Consider the following 25047-nt stretch of genomic DNA (forward strand, 5'->3'; position numbering starts at 1 on the left):
TGTGGTACTTAATGAAAGAAGGAACACTGAGGTGTCTGTTCCACCTCACTACTCTCCTATGAGAGTTACTGTGTGCTTCAGTTCACAGCAGCACCACTGAGGTGTTTCACCTGTGGGCAGCCCATGTTTTGAGGCCTCCCTCTCCTCAGTTTCCTTATAGGCACAAGCTTTGCCACCTCACATCACTGCTGCAGCCATCACACATTGAAATCTGAGGAGAAAAGCATCCAGGCTCGAGAGCTGCGCAGACACAAGGTCTAAATCTTAAATTAAAATAAAGAAATAAAGATGCTATGACGGGACACGCCCTGCAGCATCATCTCCCTGTTACCACAGACATCACGTAGCCCCGCCTCAACAGCACTGCGGCGGCGCGGGCGCCTGTGGGCAGCGTTACGAGGCCCCGCCTTGGCGCCATTTTGGAGTGGCGGCGAGCTGAGCCGGGCCGCGATCCGTTCCGTTCTGTGTTCTTCCTTCTGTCCTGTCCTTCCTCCGCCATGAGTGTGGTGGAACACGTACGGGAAATGGCCTCCGCCGGGCTCCACTCCAACGTGCGGCTCCTCAGCGGGCTTCTCCTAACCATGAGCGGCAACAACCCGTGAGTGGCCCTTCTGACGGGACCGGGAAGGAATACAGGCCCCTGCCTTCAGGCCCCTTCCTTCCCGACGGGCTTGGTGCGCTGCCGTTGCTCAGGCCCTGAAGGGATGAAGCTGTGTTCTCTCAACCCACCTCAGCCCAGCAGCAGCGGGCCGTGGCCCTGCATGGGCTCCCCCAGTGGAGATACAACAATTTCTTCCCTTACCAACGGTGCCCCGTGTACATCACAACGCTTCCCTCACTCTCGCGGTTCCGGTTGTTTTTCAGAGCTTTCCTGAATCGTTTTGGGTGGTTTTATGAGGTAGTAGAGCCACAATCCCATTCTGAAATCCTTACATTTCAGCACAGCTCCTCACAGTGCTGCTATCCATGTAGTAAAGCAGCAGTAACAGCTCAAAGTTGAAGCTGGATGAACATCTTGTAGTCTGTCCTTGTTTCTCAGGCTATTAGGCAATCTCAGCCTGTCTGTATCTTTCCTAGGGAGCTGTTTTCACCATCTCAGAAGTACCAACTCCTCGTGTACCACGCAGACTCTCTTTTCCACGACAAAGAATATAGAAATGCCGTGAGCAAGTATACGATGGCTTTGCAGCAGAAGAAAGCATTGAGTAAAACCTCCAAAGTGAGGCCTTCTACTGGGAACGCTGCATCAACTCCTCAGAGCCAGGTATTTAAACACTAACTGATGTGCTGCATGTAACTATTGTGCATCCCCCTCTGCTTCAGAGCATGTTGGAGTTTCAATATTGTGTTAGACCACAGACTGCTTGTATGTTTGAAGTGTAATTCATGGTTTTGGAAGAGATGAGCAATGTAAGCTATCAGTAAGCTACATTTTTACCTTTCTTGCACTGGGTATTTTTAATCTATGCTAAGCATTAAACGAGACCATATTAATGTAACAACTATGATGTTGTTGCAATGCTATAATGCTATAACGTAATGGAAAGCACAGCAATAGCAGGGTGGCATAATTCTAGGCCGCAGCAAATGAAAACAAGCCCTGATACAGTAGCTGTGAATACAGAAACAAAGGAAGAAAATCTGCTTACCTTTAGAAGGTCTCTAGTATGCAGGCTGCTAGTGTAATACTTCCACCTTCACTGCCAACCCTTAAATAAGGGCTAGGAAGAGCTGGGTCCTTGCTCCACCCCTTCCAGTTACTCAGATACATTGTCTGCACCTGAGCTTCCCTGGGTTGGTCCTTCCCACCAGCTGCTCCATCACTGTTTCAGTCTGTGACATAACATTTCCACTACAGTTGGCCTTCAATAGTTGTATTTCATTTCAGTGTTTACCGTCTGAAATTGAAGTAAAATATAAAATGGCTGAATGTTACACCATGCTGAAGCAAGATAAAGATGCTATTGCCATTCTGGATGGGATTCCTTCCAGACAGAGGACCCCAAAGGTTTGTTCTGGCAGATGTTTGTCATCGGTGCTTGCTCAGAAGGTAGAAAAAAAGGTTGAGGAAAGCAAACTTAATCTATATACACTAGAATGTAGCAGGACTCAGCTAGTTGGACTGCACAGAGCTTAAATTGTTTCTGTTCTTTTATCACTGATTACAATTTAAAAGCTAAAAAGAAACATTTCATGCCTTCCTTCTCTTGAGAGCTTCCATTGATAGAAGAAATGAACTGAAAGAAGATTAGTGCAGTGGATGTACAGGTTCTTCTTGTCATACTTAAAACACTTGTCCATTTTTGGATGTCACAATGCTGGGGTTTCCAGTTGTACTATGTAAATAAAAAGATGTACATTTTACATTTGGACTCAAGAGTCAATATTAATTTTATAATACATACATAGTAGGTTATAGTGATCTCTACTCAGAACGGAAGGGAGGGACGGCATGCTGGAGGGAGGGCAAAGTTGTGACCTTTTCTTAGTGAGGACTCCTTTCTAATACTTGCAGATCAATATGATGCTGGCAAATCTATACAAGAAAGCAGGTCAAGAACGCTCCTCTGTTACAAGCTACAAGGAAGTACTGAGGCAGTGCCCGTTAGCACTTGATGCCATACTAGGTAGGTTTCTCCACGCTGTTAAGTACATCAATCCTAAGAAGCATTATAATTTGAAGCATGGTTGGGACTAGGTAATTGACTGCCATCTCTAGGTAATATCTGATGCAGATGTATTTAATGCAAACTATAAATTCGTGACAAATTGTTTGTGCTTCCTTGTCTTCAGATAATTTGTAGCAACGGTGATTGAAATTGTTCTGTATGATTTTGAATACCTCTGTGAACAGGTTTGCTGTCGCTGTCAGTGAAGGGTGCAGAAGTGGCCTCTATGACAATAAATATCATTCAGAGCATTCCAAACTTGGACTGGCTTTCAGTGTGGATCAAGGCATATGCGTTTGTGCATACTGGAGATAACACTAGAGCCATCAATACAATTTGGTAAGATTTGGAAGAGTGTGATGTAATCAAATGCCATAAAATATTTCTTCAATGACATTTTATAATATCATTACACATTAACAACAGCAATTTGTTTCTCTTAAAGCTCTTTAGAGAAAAAGTCACTGCTGAGGGATAATGTAGATCTACTGGGGAGCTTAGCAGACCTGTATTTCAGAGCTGGAGATAATAAAAACTCTATTCTAAAATTTGAACAAGCTCAAATGCTGGATCCTTACCTAATAAAAGGTGAGTAAATCATAGTGGAAAATTTACCTAGTATAATGTTCTGCTAAATTAAGTTAGAGTAGCAAGCAAATATTGTCTCTCAAACTTTTCACTGTAGGAATGGATGTGTATGGCTATTTGTTGGCACGGGAAGGTCGACTGGAGGATGTAGAAAACTTAGGCTGCCGTCTCTTCAATATTTCAGATCAACACGCAGAACCCTGGGTAGTGTCTGGGTAAGATGCTCTCTTTCCTTTCTTACCCTTGATTTGCTGAGTGTAGTCCATTACAGCTGATAGAGTGAGATCAGCTTTTTTGTCCTGTTTTGGAAGTAACTTGAACTAGTCAGGAGTACCTATTTTGGTTGGTTTCTTTAAGACTAAACTGGTTTGAATGACTAAACCTTTGCAATAGCAATGATGTGTTAAATAGCTGTGATGGTTAATGGTGTTCTCTTGTTTGTTTGTTTTCCAGAGGTGTTTGGGGAGGTGTTTGTTTGTTTGTTTTTACACAAACTTTTATTTTTAACTTAAAATGTAGAAGGTTCAGCAGTTACTTGTAACCTGTTCCTTCCCTCTTTTAAGTCTCTGTGAGTGTACACAGGCAGTACATGTTTACAATCCATCTTGTCTTTCCATAGGTGTCATAGTTTTTATAGTAAACGATACTCCCGTGCCTTATATTTAGGAGCCAAAGCTATCCAGCTTAATAGCAACAGTGTTCAAGCTCTGTTGCTGAAGGGAGCTGCCCTCAGGAATATGGGCCGAGTACAGGAAGCAATCATACACTTCCGTGAAGCGATACGTCTTGCACCTTGCAGGTTGGATTGCTATGAGGGTGAGTGAAACAAAGCTCCTCAGACTGCATTGGTGCAGTGTTAACGGCTCTTATTGAGAAAGAATAGACAAGCTCTTTTCCCCTGTTGACTTTCTAACATGTAAAGTTATTTTTACCCAAAAAACTATAGTGCTGGTAGAAGTAGTCAGACAGGAGATACTAGAGAATGCATGTGTTTATAAGAAGCATTTTCAAATTGTTTGTTTTTAAGTGGTTTAATCTGAGTGTAAACAGACCCGGGTGTTTTGAGCAGATCAGTTTTGGATGATGACATTCAGTGTATGGTTAGTCATACCAGGAGCCTCATTTTGACATACTGTCTCCTAAGCATGAGCAGAGTTTGATGGTAAATAGTTAAGGAGAAATACTTGGGGGGAGTATGCATTTTTTTGTGGAGTTAAAAGTTCTCTTAGCAGAATAAAACCCTCAATATTAAATAAAAATGGACAATAGTGCTTCCAACATACTGTATATTGGCAGTCTTAGGAATTGCTTGTAGAATATTTCAACTGCTGGCAACAGGTATCATCTGGATATACCAAATGAAACTGAAACGCTTTTCTTTCTTATTATCAGGTCTCATTGAATGTTACCTGGCATCTAACAGTATCCGGGAAGCTATGGTTATGGCAAATAACGTGTATAAAACTCTGGGAGCAAATGCACAGACGCTCACTCTGTTAGCAACAGTCTGCCTTGAAGACCCAGTCACACAGGAGAAAGCAAAAACATTACTGGACAAAGCACTGACACAAAGACCTGATTACATTAAAGCTGTGGTAAAGAAAGCAGAACTTCTTAGTAAGTTTCTTTTTTCATGTCAGCTTTCTTAAAACTTACTCTTTCATATACAGGAGCGTTCTGTGGCCTCATCAGTGCAAATAACATGACAGGGATGTTGCACCACAGGGATCTGTCAGTTCTGTTTGGAAGGAAAAAGCATGGGAATTAATTATACCTAGCAACTGACGTTATGGCAGCACTTAAAGCCACTGTATACAAAATGTTTTGCATTCAAAGTATATGATGTGTTAATGTGTGTAGCAGTTATTGCTTACAAAAAGCGTATTGCTGCCATCCTTCATGCCAACAGCTCCAAGAGAAGAAATGCTTTTGTGTTGTGGTAGCCCTTGGAGTACAGTCTGCTTACACAGTTATCTAAACTATTAATTAAAACTGTAGTTTTGCAAATAAACAGGTAGAGAGCAGAAGTATGAAGATGGAATTGCTTTGCTGAGGAATGCACTGGCTAATCAGAGTGACTGTGTTCTGCATCGAATACTGGGAGACTTCCTTGTAGCTGTCAATGAGTACCAGGAAGCAATGGACCAGTACAGTATTGCCCTAAGGTAAGCATGAGGGCTGAGACTGTATCGTACACATAGAATTGAATAACCAACCAAGTAAAAAATTGAGTGCCAGGGCACTGGTTGATTAGGGCATGCATCAAGGGTAGCTTCACATCATTCTTCCTCAAAGCAGACAAACGTATACATCGCATTCTGATAATGAATTAGTTGGTCACAGGGCTTTGTGCCAAGGAGTGCAAAATATAGGGATTGTATTAACTGCAGACACATTGCTGGACATGGAGTTCCTTGGCTACTGAAGTGATTGAGGCATGGATGTATTTATAACTAATAATTATACAGGCAGGATTCTTGGGAGCTGTTCCATTAGAGCAGGAGATGATATATAAACAGGAGCTACTGTGTAAATTTAAATAGGTAATAAAGAACCATGATGTTACCTTCTGAAGTTAAATGTTTCTATATTTGTGACATTACCATAAAGATAAGAAAAATAAGTCTTAAGGCAATACTTACTTTTCTTCTCTTTCCCCTCAGCTTGGATCCAAATGATCAGAAGTCACTAGAAGGAATGCAGAAAATGGAAAAAGAGGAAAGTCCAACAGATGCAACCCAGGAAGAAGATGTGGATGATATGGAGGGAAGTGGAGAAGAGGGGGACTTGGAAGGCAGTGACAGTGAGGCAGCCCAGTGGGCAGATCAAGAGCAGTGGTTTGGCATGCAGTGATGGCTGCTCTCCCCAGTGCTTGATTTGGCACATGAGAACATCAGTAGGGCCATTCCTTTCTGAACTCTGATCTTTGCAGGAACTGAAGACTCTTTTTTATCTTTTTTTTTTTTTTTTTTTTTAATTTAATAGAACTATTAAATGGTTTCAGTCTATGCATCTCAGTGCCATGAAGATTCTTGATGCTTCTTATTTATTAAGCATAAGAGATTAACTGCAGTTAATCAAACCAAAAGCATTAGAATCTAAGGTTTCTGTAAGCCTGCTGTTTATGATGAAAGCTGTCGTGTTGAGGGCTAAGTGTGCTTTATCAATTTGTAAATAGTATTTTGGTATATGCCTTTGTAAAAAAGGTCTTCTTCCCTTGTTTGTAAGCAGCGATTTGGGCTCACACTCCTGATGAAGTCTGGAGGAGTCACTTGGCTGTGGCTGAAAGCAGCACTTCTTACTCGCTGTGTTGGTTTAATTACTGTCTTTTTACAAGGCATTGCATGTGGTGTAAAGAAGTTTGGCACCCCAGGCAGCTTTGAGCTAGAGGACACTTTTGTAGCTGATTGATTTCTATGTGTACAGAGTCAAACCAGCCCTTATTAAACCTTATAATCTGTCTGTACATAAACATTTTTAAATGCAGTTGAGTTTTACTTCAGTGTGTTACTAAAGGCTTTTACAGCAGTGACTCAAAGCACTTCATGTTCTGCATACAGGAGGTATAAGAATTCATCCTATTCCACTTGCTTCTCTGCAAAAACGTACAAATATATATCAGCTTGTTTTTGTCATATATATACTTTTTGTCAGATAGTATTTGAATTCACGTTATCATTTCAACACCATCTCTTTGAGGGTGATCTTTGTTTCAGTTCTGTGGGCTCAGTGTGTAGGAGGAGGAATTACTTTGTGCTGTTACATTTCTTACCATTCTGTTTTCCTTACTATTTCCTTAAACATCTCTTTACATTGCCAGTTTAATCTCTTTCACATTTATCCTGTACCCGCAGTTATGCTGGAGCAGATGGACCTTAATGCAGGGCTAAAAAGCAGTTCAGCATAGCAGCTAACAGAGGAATACCTACTTGTACAAATACCTGACACAGAGAACAGGCGTCCCCTAGCTGTAGAAGTACAGCACCAATAAGGGTAAAAGCTCTTCTGTGATGTGCTATATGAATTACAAGAACACACAGCAGATCAATCCTCTTACAGACCGTTATTGAAGTACCTCGCTATGTCACATTCTTAGAAAGGAAACTAGTATTTTAGCACTTAAAAACAAGCAGAAGAGCTGAGTATCTCTTCTCTCTGGAATCCTGAGGGCTTTAAACTTTCCAAAGTATTAAATGGAGTTCTGCTTGGTTGAAGATTCTGTGGGAGGAACAGAAAAGCCCATGCTGCTGTCTTGGTGGTTGAACTGGCATAAGTTGTGACTGCTCTGTAATTAAATAAACACACTGAACAGCTTCATTTCAGTTACAGTGCACATTCTGCTAATTGCATTCTGGTTTATGAGGGAGCAGAACCTATTTTAAAATGAAGAACTTAACTATTTACAGCCTTGCTCTGTGATGCAGTGAACAGCTTTCAGCTCATTGCCTATTTCTTTGTAATAGAAAGAAATACAGATTTACAGACAAATTGAAACCAGCTCTTTTTTCCCCCCTCAGGATACAATCTGATGAAAGCTCGAGCCTATGTCCAACAGATAGGTAGGGTCAGCAGCTTCCTAGGTGATGCTTCAACCATTCCTACTGGATTGAAGAATGGACTTCTTAATATTAAGAACTAATATGTGACGAGAGAAATGAATGAGGTACGTGGTACATAGTTTATGAGCTGTTCAGCCATTTTGTTTTACTATTCCTTTAAATCCATCACAAGCTGCAGGTGAAAACCACTGGTCTCGAGCATTTCTCTGAAACAATGTTTGCGTAGAACAGGAAACCTGAGAACCACAGCTTTACTGAATCACCACATAGAGTCTGTTGATTGTCTGATAAAGTGAAGCTGAGAGTGCTGTTCAAAAACAAAACCACAAAATGTCGCTGTGCTTATGTGTAACCAAGTTCAGGTACACCTAAGAACACCTTAAGAGAGCTGTCAAAATGCAGTTGTATCCCTTAGTGTTGTGTTCTTGCTGCTTAGTTTTTCTCAGAACTTTGCTAAATGTTTCAGTCAACACATAGACCAGTACTGTCATGTGATGGAAAGCAAAGGGATAATAGAAGGGTGGCCCAACCCCAGGCTGCAGCAAGTGAAAACAAGCCCAAAGGCAGCAACTGTGGACACAGACAAAAACTTCTTACCTCAAAGGGACCTCCAGTAGGCAGAGATGTCCAGAAAGGTACCCTCACCTCCACTGCCAACCCTTAAATGAGGGCTGGGAAGGGCTGGATCCTGGCTCCACCTCTTCCACTCACTCAGGTACATTGCATGCAGCTGAGCACCCCTGGGTTGGCCCTGGTTCTCCCAGGTGTTCCATCACTGCTTCAAGCTGTGACTTAGCATTTCTGCTACAAGTACCTACAGAAATATTTGCATTATGGTTATGTAGCTTGTTACAGTATTTACAATTAAAGACAGTGCAAGGGACTGAGGAACTTCAATGTGATATGTGCTGAATGCATTTGATATTATATACATAGATGTACTTTGCACCAGCTTCAGAAATCCAAAGGGATTCTTGTATGCCAATGAGCCTTCATTAATGCTTTAATTTTAGAATATCATCTCTGGATTTGCATAGATTTTGTGCTCTTCAATTCATTTACTGGTTTTCTAGTTTAGGGACCAGAACAATTAGTCCCTAATAAGCAGTTGACCTCATTCTGCCCATCAGTTGTAGTGCACTAAAGCTAAAAGCAGATGTTCACATCTGTTCCATCTGTGATGTAAACTCCCAGAAGTGAAGCACTTCTTAGGTGACACCAAAAAGCAATTGACATCCAGTTGTATTCTGCAGCTCATGCTGTTCTGGGTTGTGTAAGGAGAAAGGAACTGTGTGCTTGAAATCCTGACAGCCGTGTTTGACTTTGAAATCACAGATGTCATTAGCAGGCCTTGAATTCTGTCCTGCTTCATGAACAGAAAGATACAGAAGTGAGGTCAGTGGACAGTTTGTACAAACATAAGGCCCTTATATAGACTTGGATGGGCTAAAAGTCTTAATTTACTAGAATCTAAAAGCATTGATGTGGCTACCAAACATCTACCCTTTTCAGGAGCTCAGTGATGCAGAAATTGATCCGTCCAAGACAAAGGCGAGGAATATTTTTTACTCAGCAAACCCTGCCTTAAAATCTGTATGTCAGGAACCGCACTGCTACTGTTAGATCCCCAGACCTTCTGCACGCAGCAATATTTTGACAGGATGACAAAGAGAAAGAAGGAAAAGGAAACTGATCTCCAAACTGGTTCAGTCGTTTGCCTCTGCCGGGTGATGGTTCAGAGCAGAGAAGCAGTTTTAAACGGAGGCTTTTGCAATGTAAACATCTGTCAGTGACCCGCCGCAGTGAAAACTTCCCCTGCACATTCCACGCAGAGCATTAAACAACCATTAGCATTAAGGTTAGCAAAGCATGCGTGCGGCTCTAGACAGTAAGTGAAAACAGACTATTCTTTCTATTTTGCATCAATGGTGGTGAACGTGGACTGGCCAAACAGCTTCACTTGATACACAGACACAGGAAATCATTACATTGAAATTTCCTGCATCAACAGTTTACGGTTCATTGAGGTGTTTCACCACAGCCTTAAGCCTCAGCTCCAACTCATCAGTTCCACATCACAGTCCTCAGCCCCCTCCTCCTTGACATGGCCTTTTGCAGGGCCAGCAAACATATCAAGGCTTTAAAAATAGAGAGTAGCATTAGAAACAAACAAGACACGAAGGGAAAAAGTTTTGCAGAGTTAGAAAGTTAAAGTCGGATGGGAAAGGAGTATGAATGTTGCTGGAGGAAGCTGAGGAATCAGTTCCTGTGTGAGACATACGTAGCTGCAACGTTGTCACATAACTTGGGATTGCAATAGCAGACTTAACCCTACAGGTTTCCTTACAGCTCGGATCCCAGGGTCACATCTCACAGGAGGGGCAAAGGACTTCAGAAGTTCGGACATCAGTTTGCTTTTCTTCTCTCTCTTTGTCATCCTGTCAAAATACTGATGCATGCAGAGGGTTTCTAACAGTAGCAGTGTGGTTCCTGGCATACAGGTTTTACATATTTAACCTCTACCCCTTCACAGACAGCACCATTTCTTAAGGGAGATCAGATGACATCTGCTGATGTGGCAGTCCTGCTCTGTGTCCTGCCTGCACGATGCTGGACCAGTGTGTGGCACAGCAGGAAACTGTCCTTGCATTCTGAAATCTGCCTTTGGACACTTCAGCTGGCCTTTATTTCAGCTGTCAGCTGTGTGTGTCAGAGCACAGCGAGCCTCAGAGTGCTTGTCCAGAGGAAAAGGGAGGGGGAAAAGCCCACATCCTGAGAGCTGGTTTGGATTTCTAACATATTTACAGAGAACAGAAAGTCCAATTACATCCAAGTCTCCTGACAGGCGGGCAGCAGCAGCACGCTTTGCTTCCCTCATGGGGGGTTTGGTGACTTGGAACAACTCCTACTTGGGCTCCCAGGGCTGGGAGAGCTCAGCCGTTGGCAGAGGGTGATGCTTATACTGGCAGTTGATCCGAGAGCTTGGGTTGAGCTGGAGGCATAAAAGGCCCCGCTCCTCTGTTGGCTGGAGGGGTGGCACATTGCCCCATGCATTGCTGCAAAGGTCATTAGGATGGCAGCCCTTTCCCTGAACTGTTTGACAGATTGTTGTTGTTGTTCTGCTTTTAGCCTCATGTTTATTGTATAATATTCTGTGTTCTTCCTTGTCATGCAGTAGGGTTTGATGTGTCGAAGCTGGTAACTTGGCTTCATCTTGCTGGAATACTAAGCAGTTTTCCAGGAAACTGAATTATGATGACATCAGTAGAGAGCAGCAGTCTGCAGATAGGAACATTCTTCATACTGCTCTGTGTAAGCTGCAGCCATATGGGGCCTGAAAACAGTGTTTGTAAAGTCTGTCTGTTGGGAAACAGCAAATAGCTGCAGTCTGTGACCAAGGAGCTTTTTCAGGCCTGGGGGTCGTAGCAGCCCGACAGAACCAGAAGGTAACCACAGTGTTTGTGCTTCCTGCTTAAGTCCGTCATCAAGGTGAGCAAGTGTTCACTGCCCTCACTGCAGTGCTGGGCTCTAAGGAGTTTCAAGGACCTTCCACCCAATAGCACTTCAGCCCTGGAAATATTTCAGTTTTTGCAAAGGGAGTTTAACCCTTCCTCTGCTTCACTTTGTTTTCAGGTCTTACCAGTGCGGGGCTGAGTGTGCACAGAAAGGCAACATCAGGTGTGAGAGCAATTCCAGGAAGGAAAAAGGGAAGGGAAGGGAAGGGAAGGGAAGGGAAGGGAAGGGAAGGGAAGGGAAGGGAAGGGAAGGGAAGGGAAGGGAAGGGAAGGGAAGGGAAGGGAAGGGAAGGGAAGGGAAGGGAAGGGAAGGGAAGGGAAGGGAAGGGAAGGGGGTCTGTGTTCCAGGGGTAATGTCAGCTCCAAAAAGGAATTTTGCAGGATTTTAGGTGCTCAAATTTCATTTCAGCCCAATTCTTTGCTCTTTCCTTCCCCGCAGACAAAGGGAACATCTTGTTCCCTGTTGCTGTACCCAGCCAGCTGCAGCGCTGGCCTTTCTCTGTTGCATGTGCTAATACAGATCTCACGCTGCACAGCCCACACATTCATCCCCCAGGTCAGTTCTGGCTCATTACCTACAACTTTTTGCTCTTTTATTACAGAATCCAATTGACACAACATTGCAGTGTTGGTAAAAGTCTCTGCAATGTTTCTCTGGGTAGTTCTGTAATGGTGGAGGGCGTAAAACTTGTTAAAGCAGGCTCAGGGCGCTTTGGAAACTCAGCCTTGTGTTGTGAGAGGCCAATTGCAGTTGGTGTGCACTGCCTGATGGATGCAGTCTGACCGGGGCTGGGGCTTTGATCCTCCAGCAGCAGGAAGGACACGCACCTGGATGAGCTCCCTGTGTGCCCATGTTTCACCTGCTGGAGGTTATTCTCATACCTGAACGGCTGTATCTGGAGGAGAGCGGCGATAAGAGAAACGTTTCTATTAGTGAATCTGTCTGGGGTGTCGTGCCTCGCTGTGTGCAGGGGAGGGCAGGAAGAAGCGCGAGACCGAAACGCTTGTTGTTGTGCAATGGCAGCGAGCAGGAGCTGTGTGACTTGGTTACGAATGCGTGAGCTGGTTGCAACTTGATTGTTAGCCTCCGATGTTATCTGACCCCAATAGCAAAGCAGCGCTCTTTGCCTGCCTCCGTAGGAAAAACTGACACTGCCACCTGCAAAAATAGCATGGGCTTACAGCAGTCCAGGCTTATCAGTTTGTGGCCTTTGTTGTTGTTTCTTATTGCAGGGTGATGGTTGTTGCCTCTCTTGTGTTCCAGGTGGATCCTGGAGGCTGACCGTACTTTGGGAACAGGGCTGGGGAATTTTCCTTCTCTTGAAGCTGGTGAGTCAGCAAAATCCGCTGGTGGGATGATGTGCAAATTGCGCTGCCTCCACAAGACCCGATGATACGGATATAAATGGAAGCTTCGAGATGCTCTTGTGACACCGCACGTTTCTCTCCAGCTGCTGCAGGAGGCGGATGGGGTAACTCACCCACATGAATGCAGGTCCCACAGCCTCTGTTTAAACAAGAACAAGGACTTGGCCTTATTACCAAGCTCTGCCACAGGCTGCTGAGGAGCACGGCCCCTTTTCTGAGGTGAACTTGCAGTGCTCCTTCAGCAGGAGCAGAGCTGACCTGCCTTTTTCACATCAGCCTCTGGCTGCTGCTCTTAATGCTGCCCACTTATCTGTGTGTTTTGAGCAGGGTCCTACAGTGCAGAACCTCCTGTCTCAGCTGCAGTTTATTGCCAGCAAGCTGTCCGTCATAGACAGCCATTAGATTTGCTCCCTGTTTATTTTGCAGCTTTGTTTCGGGGGCTAAATGAGCTGCAGCAGGCACAGGTGAAGGTGCTGAGGAAAGGGATTGGCCTGTGGTGGGGAATGTCTAAAGGGCAGATGTGTGAGGTCAGGGATGATACATGGTGCTCCAAACACTTTTGCTGTAGAGCACTTAAACTGTTGCAGGTGAATTGTTGTAGTAAAACATCTTAAAGTCCTGCAGAGTAAAGGGGAGCAGGAGTGGCTGCCTGCTTTGTTCTGCAGGCCTGGCCTGGGGCTTTTCCTGAGGCTTTTTCCTCACTGAAGCTGTGAAGCCAACTTGCTTTCTCCTCTACCAAACGCTTTTCTCAGCTCTCTCCCCCCACTGCGGAGGTGGGTGTGGGTTTAATCTTACCCAATTAAATTCACCTCGGTGTAAAAACGGGGCTATTTCTGCCCTCTGTGCCATGTTTGATGCAATGTGTCTGTAATGGCTGAGAGCTGTGGGAGCTGTGGGTGTGGGCCCACCCCACACTGCTGTAGGGCCGGGGTGTCACAGGGAGGTGAGGAGGGGGAAGATGAAGCTGTTTATCTCAGCATCTCTTACCCCATAGCCTCATATGTGAGTACTTAGCAACGCACTGAGCTGCTCCAGGTTCTCTCTGTTGCAGGCAATACTGCTTGCAGTTTGCTTGGGGGACTGGTTAAGCTTGCAGATGGGAACTTCAAAATGATTAAAAATAGTAAGTTTGGTCTTTGCAAAACTAAACTTCAGCTGCCTGTAGCTGAAGAAATGAGCCTCATTTTTCTCATGGTCAAGCTAGAGGTGTTAATGAGGTGCTTTCCTCCATCATGGTAGGAGTGAATTACACTAATTGTTAAACCTGGGTGTCCAAGTTGCTGCCTTCTGGTGCTGGTGCAGCAATGCTGGGTTATTTGGTGACAGCGCTGCGGGCTGAAACCAGCCTATAAATAAGGAAGAGCCATGGCTGCAGATAAGCACTGGGCGCTGCGCTCAGCTCTGACAGCTTTGGCCCAGAGGTTGAGAGCAGAGCTCAGAGCAACGCTACCATAGTAGGAAGCAGCCCAGCAGAGTAGTTCAGCCCCATGTATCAGCACAGCACCCAGCATCATATAGCGGAGCTGAGCGGTGGAATTCAGCTTTAAGTATTTTTAAACCTCGTGCTGTTGTTTTTGAAGGGTCTCAGCCGTCACCTAATTTGGGTAACACTGTCTGCAGGCACCGTGCTGGTATCGCAGCCCAGAGTTTAAGAGGCATTACATTTAATTTAAAACACATTACTCGCTTTTGAAGTTGCTTATTTAGAGAGGCTCTGCTTGTACCCTCACTCCCCTCCTCTCACTCCAAACAAAACTTCATTTATGAGATTTAGAGCGGAGCATCAGAGGACACTTGGCAGACGTAGCTTTTATCCCTTGAGTGCTTTAGTCTCCTTTAGTCTCACTTGATGCTTAAGGAGGGCTGGAGCCTGCGGCTGCGTGCAGGTCTCAGGGACAGACAGAGCCCCAGTGCAGGCAAGGAGCACACAGCTGGTTCATCACTGACAAAACCAAGCAGCTACAAAGGCCTGAAAGGGTTTAAAAAACAGAAAAGGACAGAAAAAAAAATAATGAAAGTGTAATTGGGCAAGAAATGTTTATTTTAAGTTCACCGGAGGGATTTACAAACAATGGAGCATTAAAAAAACAAAACCTCGAGTGACCAAACTACTTGACAGTGTCCCTTAAACACACACACAAACCCCTGCGCGGAGGAATCACAGCAGCGAGGAGGTCGTAGTGCTGGAAGAGCAGCCGGCGTCTGCATAGTTCTAGAAGGAAGGAAAGAGTGCAGTAATGCAGTGCTGGGTGTGAGCGTGTGCTGCCTGGCATTAAGGGCAGGACAGGCTGAAGGACACACTCAGGTACCTGCAGGAAACAAAGTGCATCAAATGACACGCCAGGGATGTATTGTAGAATAGATTTATTTACCTGATACAAATGAAACTAGGTGTGATGCTTCTTACTGTCAGCATGGAAGTAGAGAACCGATCTTATTTACAGCTTCTAGAGGTCATTACATGCAGTTGTAACTGGCCAAGCCGTTTGCTGCCGTCTCGATGGACGCATGATGCTGTTTTGTATCGCACCAACATCTGTCTCACTGCCTTAGACTTCAATAAGTTACATTATTACAGTGCAAAACAGGTCGATTTGCACACATGATAATAAAAAAACACAACCCAAAGTGATGGACTGGAGGCTTTGCAGTTGGACATTCAGCCGTAGTCTTGTCTGTGGATTCATAGCTAGGATGGCGTTGTACATGAGCTGTTAGAGCGGCACGTCCGGATGATACGATACAGATTTGTCTACAACCCAAGGCATGCATTAATTCAATATTGTACACTTTATAAACTGACATTTTACATACAGGAAATATGGAAAACAGGCTGACAGCTCAGCGCTTCTTATCCGGGGATCAACGAGTTCTTCTCCATGCAGCACAGAACCCAAAACTTCTCTGAGAGTCCCCAACTGGGTCAGCTCTATTGAACCTCTGTACATCTCAAGTCCTACCGGCAGCACACGTTTCTTCCACAGAGAACACCATGAGCTTTGTTTGGAGGGGAAGCAAAGAATCTTTACACATGATACATGCAGCACTTTGGGGAGATGTGTTGCTAAAAACACATGCACGCAACAAAGGGAGGAAAAAAAAAACAAAAAACCAACAACCTCACATTTCTGCAAAATTGTTTAGGAAGTGATTACTCCAGTATTGCTGAAAAGGAAAGAAAGAAAAGGTATCAGTTAATGAAAGGATGAATGCAAAGCACCGTTCTAAAAGCAAGACTTAAGATCAACAGTGACAGAAGAAAGGATGTTAGGCCTGATAACCAACTGCTCTGCCATTGAAGGGACGCTCTCGGGTTACTTTGTTCTGAATGCTGGGGCACTCCAAGCACCTCTCAGCTCTCCTGCTGAGCTGCCTTCACCATCAGCGCTCCCTGCCAAAGGCTGCAGAGGAGCATTTCCCCCCCCCTAATTGAGACCTTACATTGCAAATTTGGCCCAGGACTGACCTAACAATGCCCCTCTTTCAGGTTTTGCAGCTCTTTCTGTGAAGCATTAGAAAGCTTTAAGAAGCCTAAACTATGCAGACTGATGCTCCCAGCATTACCCAGCGCACAGCACCAGGCCGGCCTTGTGTCAGGAGGAAGGGAGCATCTCTGCCTGCCTGCACCTCAATGGCGGCCCTTCAAATTTAGGTTCTCCCGCTCAGGTTTGAGAATGCACGATATTAATGTAATTAAGGATGTAATTAGCAGAGATTAGGGAAACGGTTAATGGTTAGAAGTGCAAAAAAGGTAAACAAGACAGGTGCAAAAGACAGACAGCTTCGGATCAGTTTGACCTCCCTTCATCTCAGCGAATTCAACCATCTTTAAGCAGTGACCAGATACATTCTGTGCTCTCAGAGCAGTGACAGGGGCTGCTGTACTGCATTTTATCATCAGATTCAAAACTCCTTTCCTTACCCTTAGCTTTGCCCACAAGGACCCCTCTACAACCACGAGCTTCACAGCACCGACAGACTGCTGTATATTTTTCTGCAGCTTTTTCTTTCAATACTGATTCTTTTTTGTTGCTGCAATAATGCTTTGGGGGAAAAACCATGAACTAATTTCAGTGCCTGGGCAACAAAAAGGCACAGCTGGTTGTGGAGCTCAGGACTGGGACTTGGAATCACTCACATGTGAAAGCTGAGAGAGCCCGGGGCACCGGGAAGATAAAAGCTTTTGTCTCCATGCTGCCAACACATGATGGCAGCTGCCTGACCATCATCTCTGCTCTGAGCTGGACCAGCCCACAGAGCACTGAGCTCAGGAGGAGCTGCCAACAGCAAAACCTCACTGCTGCCCCAGCACAGACCTGCAGCCTCGGTGTACAGTGCACCATCAGTCACAATGGACGCTCATCTCAGCCCCCTCCTCAATAAAAACCAAGCAGGAGCACTAAGGATGCTACAGAACACAGAAGACTGCAGAGATGAAGCAGCTCGGTGAGATGAGAGCAAAGGGAAAACAAAAGGTAGGAAGTTACCTTCTAAAAATAGAGCAAGATAAAAGAGAGATCTTTGTTTCTTCTGCCTACATAAGAGCTGCTGTTAGCAGGCTCACAGGGCGAACACTGCAACAGGAGCTCCACTCCTGTCCCCACGTGACCCCAGTGCAGGGAGGAGGCCAGAAATACAGGACAAGGAGATTAAGCAAAAGCTTCAACTTCAAGATGCTGCCTACTAAATCCACGTCAACCTGGCACCCATCTTATGGGAGCGACCCTGGGAAAGCAGAAGTACTGACAGCAAAGTGTTAATGCCACTGAACGGCATGAAGTGCTGATCACAGGGAGCCCTACTGCCTCATTTCAACAAGGAAATCCTAAGAGAACCACAAAAAGCACAAGAAAAAACAGGTAGATGAAGACAGCCCAAAGCATCCAGGAACAGTCCAACAAAACCAGGCTCCTGATGCTGCAGGTGCCATCAGAGGATTAATGCCACGTTCACCCACCAGCTGTCCAGCTCTCTAAGGTAAAATCCAAGCAACAGAAGGTGAGATACCCCGAGTTAATTGCTATCAGAGCTCACAGCAAGGTTTGTCTTCAGCACACACAGCTGAGCGTGTCAGACAGATCCAGCAGAAGGTGCTGAAAGACTAAATTCAATGTATCCCCTCATTTTCCCCTTCAGCTTCTTAGAGACAGGAAGCAAGGGGTTAGGTAGCAGAATTACTTGGCATCACAGACAGGAGAAAGACCGAAGACAAGAAGAACTGAGAAGTACTGCCACGTACACGGCTTGGAAAAGCCAACCAATGGAGGTGGCTCTGGAGGCTTACACAGAACCTGAGCTCAGGAGTGTGGCCAAAGTGCTGGGAACACACCTGTGGGTGGTTCATTCCAATAACGACAACACCTGTGATTCAAGATGCCTTCAGACCAAACCAGATCCATGAGACCTGGTAGTTTCCTGTTTCAGGAAACAGGCGAGCCTTAACATTGCTCATTCAATATTGATACAGCACCTGGCTGCTGCTGGCCATCGGCCTTATGGTATAACACAACACCCAGCCTGGCAGACAGGTTTCTGCCACGCTGAAGAGATCATTCAAGGGAGGTCAGTGCTTGCAGCCCTGCACAACACCTGTTCTATCAGGTCCGTATCCCCAAATCACTTCAGCATCAGTGAAAGGAAGTCAGCATTCCTACAGACAGTGAGCACTCACAATGCAGAGGGATTTCAAAGGGTTCTGTGTATTTTGGGGTTAGAGTGTGTATTTGAAGACCGAAACCTACAGGATTAGCTGTGCTCGCTGGATTCCAGCTGGCACCAGCAGAACGTTGCTTTTAACAACCATTTTCCTCTGTGAGGAATAAGAAAGCTGTTTGAATTGGATTATTAAAGTCAAGCCAACACAAGATAACACAGCACCTGCTACTCCACCAAAGCACATTGACCCCTGTACAATTTTCAAAGCCTTCTCTGTTAAGCCAAGCTTGTTCTTCTGTCTTTCCAATGACCACAATTCAAAGCGTTTCCAAGCTCTGGAAACAGACAGTTTTTGCAAAGAGGAGCACCTGCACATACAGCACTGGGATTAGCAATTAGAGGAGATGGGCCAGGCTGCTCTGAGGGGATTCCCACATTTCAGAGCAGGAAAGAGCTTAAGGATAAGCCAGTGCTTGACCACCAGGGGTTCTGGACACTAAAAACATCATATAAACAGCTGTCACTGCCTTCAGTAAGAGCTTTATCCAATTTTATCTCCACCTCAAGAGCAGAAGCTAAGATCACAGAGGAACCGAGTGCTACAGAATAAGATCTAAAACAGCCAAACAAAAGCAAACTCTTTACCTTCAGAATCAATAACTGGAGCTTCGTACCATAAGGCAAGAGTCTAAAGTGGTGATAATAATGTAGCACAGCAGAATTTGACAAAACACAGCATGGGAATGAGGGAAATTACTATTTATTCTTCAACATGAATACAGCATACGCTATTTTACAGCAAGTCACCACTGGCATGGTGAAATGGAAGAGAAATACTCACTTTAGTCGATGAAAGTTGGAAGGCATTGGAGAAAAACACCACAGTTAGGACTGTTAATGACTTACACGTTGTTGATACAGGACTGAATTTGAAAACATGCTTTAACATTTACCGTAATAATGAAGGTGGTTAGTGCCACATCAAAATAAAAATAGTTCTATACAATATGTTCAATTTGGTCATGTGCTATTTACACATTTTACAAACAACACACACGAGCTTGTCACTTCAACTCAGGCTAACAACAGGCCAGCAGAGCAACTCCGTGTATACACCGTATCATTAGTGCCCTAAGTGCGGTCAATCCCACTTCTAGCTACGCAGTGCAACTTATTATTCCAGGTCTTATTACAAGTTTTGATCTTAAAAATGGCGGGGGAGAAACAATCTGACACGTAAGGTATTAAAAAAACAAACAAAAAAAATCAATGGCAACCCTCTTTTGGAAATAAAACAGATTGGGTCGGTTAAAAAGGCTTGGTTTAGGTTTGAGTCGACCTCCCTAACCCTGCATCATGGGCAACGCTGGCAAAACAAGGTCTGTTACAATAAAAATACAATAGACAAATAAATAATCTCTTTAAAAAAAAACAAAACAAAAAACCTGTGTGTGTTGAGGATGGAAGAACCCCAGCAGGCTGCACCTGGAATGGCATTTTCTGCACGAGCAGGATTAGGCAGAACTCATACAGAAAGTGGTGTAAACAAGGACAGTCGAGAACCCAGAGCAAGGGAGCAGGAAGAGGGGAGACCGAGAAGAAAAGCTGCCCAAGGCAGCAGCGCTCTGTACCCAGTGCAGGAAGTTTGGCTTATGGATAAAATAAAACCTGACCGTATGACAAATTAAGTTTGGATGACCATGCAGAAGACAAACAGTTACATGCTTTTGTTTTCTTTTTAGTTTTAGACAACACACATTCATTCCCTAAAATCTGCTGCCAATTTCATTCGATAGTGTCCGCTGGCTCAAAAACTGTTTTGTTGGCTTTTTTTTTTACATGATGAATAAACTATTGAACAGAACACTGTACATGCTTTTCATCTACAAAAAAATATTTGCATAAAATAGTGTTAGTTCTCTGTACATGTCAATGGACACTTTAACTGTGTATAAAAGAGGAATATATTGCCCCCACTGAAGAAAAAGCAAAAAAAAAAACAAACCAAAACCAAAACCTAGAATATGAAACCTCCATCACCAGCAAATATGTTCATGTGAAAATTCAGCAGAAATAGACAAGTTGCTCTAAACAATAAAAAAAAAAAATTGATTAAGTTAAACTTTTCCTCTGAATGTAAAACTGTCACCATGTCAGTCAAGACAAGAACATATCGCTAAAGTTAGTGTCTGTGCTGTAAAGCCAGATAACCAAGGGCAGGGTAATGAACACAAAGGGCCAGGAAACTCCTTCGGTGCATGCTGACAAAGAACACGGTTTGGTGGCAGGCCGCACACTATCTTTACCAGGTTCCAGGTAGTTACGGGCCACGTATTTAAGTGTTTCATCCAGCAGAATGACAGGTAGTGAGATTTTCAACACCATCAGCCATTGCGTCACGTTTAAAGGTGTGATCTGGAAGATAATCTGAAAGAACAGCCAAGCGTTACAGCTTTGCTTCACCTCCGTCCCTTGCCTTAAGCTCCACACCAAGGTTTTCTGCTCCACCTCCGAGCTCAGGGATGGACTGAAGACAGAGGCACTTACCGGCAGTGGTTCCACATAGAGGATAAGGAAGTGGAGTGACATGGACAAGCAAATTGCTCCCACCAGCCAGATATTCTCCCATGGGGGCATCCTCATTAGGGACTGGTTTTCTGACAGACTGCAATGGAAACACGGTACATATGAGTACACACAAGGCACCAAGGGAAATTCAGCACATCAGTAACTGCTCTCAAGGAAGCAGTACGGCAAGTCCCGATTATCTGAGCCACCACAGAAAGGAGGACACCAAGTTTGGTTTAAGTAGGTTACGACTTTGATGTTGGGAACGCTGGGGACAACAGCACACAACAGCCTTCCTGCCTAGTTCCAGTCGTTCCCTTGCAGCTCAGTTAATGACTGCGCATACTGAGGGTCAGGTCCTCACACCTTTGTAATGCTTATTCCTAAAATCTGCTTTTCAGATTCAGTCTGCATTGAGGTTATGCTGCAGAAGAGCCTCAGATCCAGAACATCAGATGTAGAGCAGCGTCTTATTATGTAGGACTAGCACGGTACACTTGTGTTTAGCTTATTTGTTTTTAAAATTAACTGACCTCTAAGCTATTTGAAGAAATATACCCTTGACATTGTGCTATTTAGTGGTTTCCATTTATAATCTAACATTAATTGGCTAAACCCACACTCCCTTAAGGGCAGGAAAAGTTATTTTCCATATCTTCAATATTCTTATTTTAGTTCTCCTTGGTATCACTTTATACCAACATAGGAGGGATAATCTGATTGATTAATCTTAAGATTAAAAATAATGGAAAATATTTCAGCTGCTCGTGCTTACTAAAATACCAGAATGAACTGGCAGGATTAGCAATATACCTTAAGATAAGAGGTGTCAAATGTTATCTAGGGGAGTCATTTTATTTGCACTACCAGGATTCGGAAAGAAAGTATGACTCATTATTTATTAGTTGAGCTGTCCAGAGATTAAGAGCAGAAGGTATGATTTTAGATAAGCTCTGCGAAAGCTTTCCTCCTCGATTTGGAGATACAAACCTGTTGAGGGCATTGCACATCTCTATGGTGACAAGTACAGAAAGAGCCATTGTCATTGGATACGGAGACTCAAAAACCACACAGTCGACACCAGAGAAGTCTGGGTTGTCCTCTTTGCACTGCAGAAAATGGCTCTGAAACAGAACAGTGTGAACTCATTTCTACAGCTTAACTTTCAGAATGTTAAATAGGCCTAGGAAGTGAGCACTGCTAAGAAAACTTCATGAATCCTACAAGCACTGAACTACAGGAGTCACTGCAGTGTCTAATAGGACACTAACAGCAAAAAAATCCCCAAAGCTGTTTCAGAGCATTAGAAATTTTCCTGTTAGTCTTTACTTACAGGACACCACTCAACTTTCAGCTCAATATTAAGACTAATGCAACAATAAAACTTGAATATGAATCAAATATAATGACATTTTTCCAAACAAAACTTTTAGATGATACAAATTTTCCAGTTCTTTCAAGTAGAAATTGTAAGCATGTCCCCTTCCCTCCCTCCTCACCCCCTTTTAAGTACTGAAACAGAGTACATACCAGCTGGTAAAAGGTTACTCTCGGACCACCATCAGCAGCAATAAACCACCAAGCAGCAGCACCCACAGTGGCAGCACCAACGTAACCTTAAGGACAACAAGAAGGGGCACTTTTACCACTTCATCATAGCACTGTATGCACATACCCAAAAAAAGAACAAAACCAAACAAAACCAATTCCATGGAATCTCTATTGCTGGCTTTCAAGACTTGAGCAGAAAAGACCAGATGCTGCTTTCTAAGTGGATCTTGGAAAAAAAATAACAACATGTCTTAGTTTCCTTCAGAGAAACCCAGCAGCTGTGACTACTTACATCCAATCGCCAGGTAACGGAAGAAGAGCCACCCGCTGATCAGTGGCTCCTTGGGGTTGCGGGGTGGTTTGTTCATGATATCAAGGTCAGGAGGATTAAAGCCCAGAGCAGTAGCAGGGAGACCATCTGTCACAAGGTTCACCCATAACAGCTGGACAGGAATCAGAGCTTCAGGAAAACCCAGGGCAGCAGTCAAGAAGATGCTACAATAAGAAAATCCACCGGTTACGCACCACTTTCTACAAAACACAAGTTGCTGCAGAGATCGTGTCATTATAGCTCAAATGGGTAAGCTCAATTTAGCTCAATTTCCAATGGCATCTCCAAAGAAGTTCTGGGCATTTCACTTTCACAGCTCCAAGAACAGAATCAGGGCCTGCAGCAAAAGCCACGCAAAGGGCAGCTTTAAAGTTTATGAGAAAAACTGGGCAAGTCAAACACCGTATTGTATTTGGCTCTAGGAGAAGGTATGCTTTGATACAAGCAACCATTACGAGACCAATACCTGCATTCTGTTACCAGAAATGCATTCTGTGGCATTGGAGCAACATTCCTCCCCAACATGAGACACATTTCTCTGAAACTTGAGGTTAAAATTACAGAAACATGTAGGTTACACACATGGCAAAGTAACACAAAATAACAAATCTTCTAAGAAACGAGTGCTTACTTTCCAGTTTTCAAAATTCAGTTTCACAAAGATGCATTTCAAACACAGAAATGACAGCACAGCATTTGGTCACCTACCGAGCTAGAACACTGTACTCAATTCAGTGCTCATCTTTTTTGGTGTGCTTAAATTCTCCAGTAAATATTAGGGAGCTTAGAAGTACACAGACTCCATTCCACAGTCACACTGAGCCACTGCTTGGAGAGCCAGCTTCTCTGGTTGTAGTGAGAAATACCAGAACAAGGAAAGACAACTCCATCCTCACTATTCCAATCCAAAGAAAACATGCTGAACTTACCAAACAACTTCTCCAACATTGGAAGAAATCAAGTAACGGATGAACTGCTTCATGTTGTTGTAAATCGCACGTCCTTCTTCCACAGCAGCTACAATGGTTGAAAAATTATCATCTGCTAAAACCATTTCAGAAGCAGTTTTAGCCACTGCAGTACCAGAGCCCATAGCAATTCCAATTTCTGCTTTCTTCAATGCAGGGGCATCATTGACACCATCACCAGTCTAAAACAAGAATTAAAAGTTCAATGAAAAAATTTACTTGCATACAGGATGGACTTTTAAAATTGGGTCTCATATTTTGGATCTTTAAACATCACTTGAGGGCAGAACGACTCTGAGATGGAATTCAGGAAAAAGCAGAATCCCACAACAAGGCATGAGTCTGCAATGGTGAAATCTGTGTTTAAAAACAGCATCTGCCTTTCAAATAATGGAACAAGTTCCTTTACTCACCATAGCCGTAATCTCATCAAAAGACTGAAGGAATTCAACGATTTTAGACTTGTGAGAAGGCTCCACGCGGGCAAAGCAGCGGGCATGGTGGCAGGCATCTCTCTGGGCAGCGAGTGAGAGCTCATCGAATTCACGGCCAGTGAAAGCTTTGGTAGAAACATCTTCGTCTTCCACAAAGATACCAATGCGTCGGCAAATGGCCACTGCTGTGCCTTTATTATCACCAGTAATCATAATCACTCTAATGCCAGCTTGTTTACACAGCTTTATAGAGGAAGCTACTTCAATTCTTGGGGGATCCAGCATTCCCACGCAGCCCACAAAGGTCAGATTGGTCTGAAAGAACACACCACTGAGATTCAGCACAGAATCCTGTAGACTTTTCATCTGACATCACTAAAATAATCGTGTCTGTTTGGCATGTGAGTAACATCTCGGCACAGCGACCTTAGTGTGTACTCCCAGTTCACCATATCCTGTGATTTTACATTGAGCAATCAGACACTGAAGCCTATGTCATCCTGACATTTAGTAAAAGCCAGCGTATTACACATGATGTGATTGCTAGTCATTGTCCTTCCAAGAGGTTCTGTTTCACCCTAAGTTTTCACAGCACTTAAGCACTGACAGCGAATCCAAACAGTGGGAGAAGAACTGAAAGGTCACATCTACAGGCAGATATTAATAAGAACTGAAGCTTTTGGAATCACAGTGTTACATGAGGGGTATGAAAGACACAGTTAATTCTGAAAGTACAACCACACGCTGCAATGGGAACCTGTATTTCCAAATCCTGCTTCGAATATGCTCATTATCTAAAGCATGATCTAACTGTCAGTCATGCAAATTCCACCTGCAAACA

General features: G+C 43.9%; 2 protein-coding genes across 5 annotated transcripts in view; one reads left to right on the top strand and one right to left on the bottom strand.

Moving 5' to 3' along the window:
- The first annotated feature begins 377 nt into the window (after nt 1-377).
- On the top strand, nt 378-19786 carry ANAPC7 (anaphase promoting complex subunit 7). Of its 2 annotated transcripts, XR_001558469.2 has the most exons (15): nt 378-598; nt 1078-1264; nt 1889-2008; nt 2516-2627; nt 2855-3008; nt 3115-3257; nt 3355-3472; nt 3877-4073; nt 4650-4874; nt 5272-5422; nt 5921-7250; nt 7775-7920; nt 11450-11494; nt 11771-11887; nt 12596-19786. XR_001558469.2 is itself a non-coding variant. In XM_015877728.2 (11 exons), exons 1-11 carry the CDS (start codon nt 498-500, stop codon nt 6108-6110), a joined length of 1698 nt encoding a protein of 565 aa, XP_015733214.1. In that variant the 5' UTR covers nt 378-497; the 3' UTR covers nt 6111-7579. The 2 variants fall into 2 exon arrangements, 1 of the variants encoding a protein (XP_015733214.1); XM_015877728.2 differs by lacking the exons at nt 7775-7920; nt 11450-11494; nt 11771-11887; nt 12596-19786 and having other exon boundaries at nt 5921-7579.
- Nucleotides 14723-25047, bottom strand: part of ATP2A2 (ATPase sarcoplasmic/endoplasmic reticulum Ca2+ transporting 2) — a 39753-nt gene continuing 29428 nt past the window's right edge. The window contains exons 14-21 of one of the 3 annotated variants that reach the window (XR_001558467.2): nt 24186-24521; nt 23734-23954; nt 22766-22968; nt 22453-22538; nt 21913-22046; nt 20902-21019; nt 19196-20781; nt 14723-15864 (exon numbers count right to left, since the gene is read on the bottom strand). Coding sequence is in view for 2 of the 3 variants with exons in the window: in XM_015877723.2 (XP_015733209.1) it covers nt 20512-20781; nt 20902-21019; nt 21913-22046; nt 22453-22538; nt 22766-22968; nt 23734-23954; nt 24186-24521 (1368 nt within the window). In the remaining variant the exon portion in view is untranslated. Of the gene's footprint in view, nt 15865-19098; nt 20782-20901; nt 21020-21912; nt 22047-22452; nt 22539-22765; nt 22969-23733; nt 23955-24185; nt 24522-25047 lie in introns of those variants that run through there. The other 2 variants (XM_015877724.2, XM_015877723.2) reach the window with 2 other exon arrangements.

Source organism: Coturnix japonica, chromosome 15 (genome assembly GCF_001577835.2).
Source record: "Coturnix japonica isolate 7356 chromosome 15, Coturnix japonica 2.1, whole genome shotgun sequence".
NCBI classification, from domain to species: domain Eukaryota; kingdom Metazoa; phylum Chordata; class Aves; order Galliformes; family Phasianidae; genus Coturnix; species Coturnix japonica.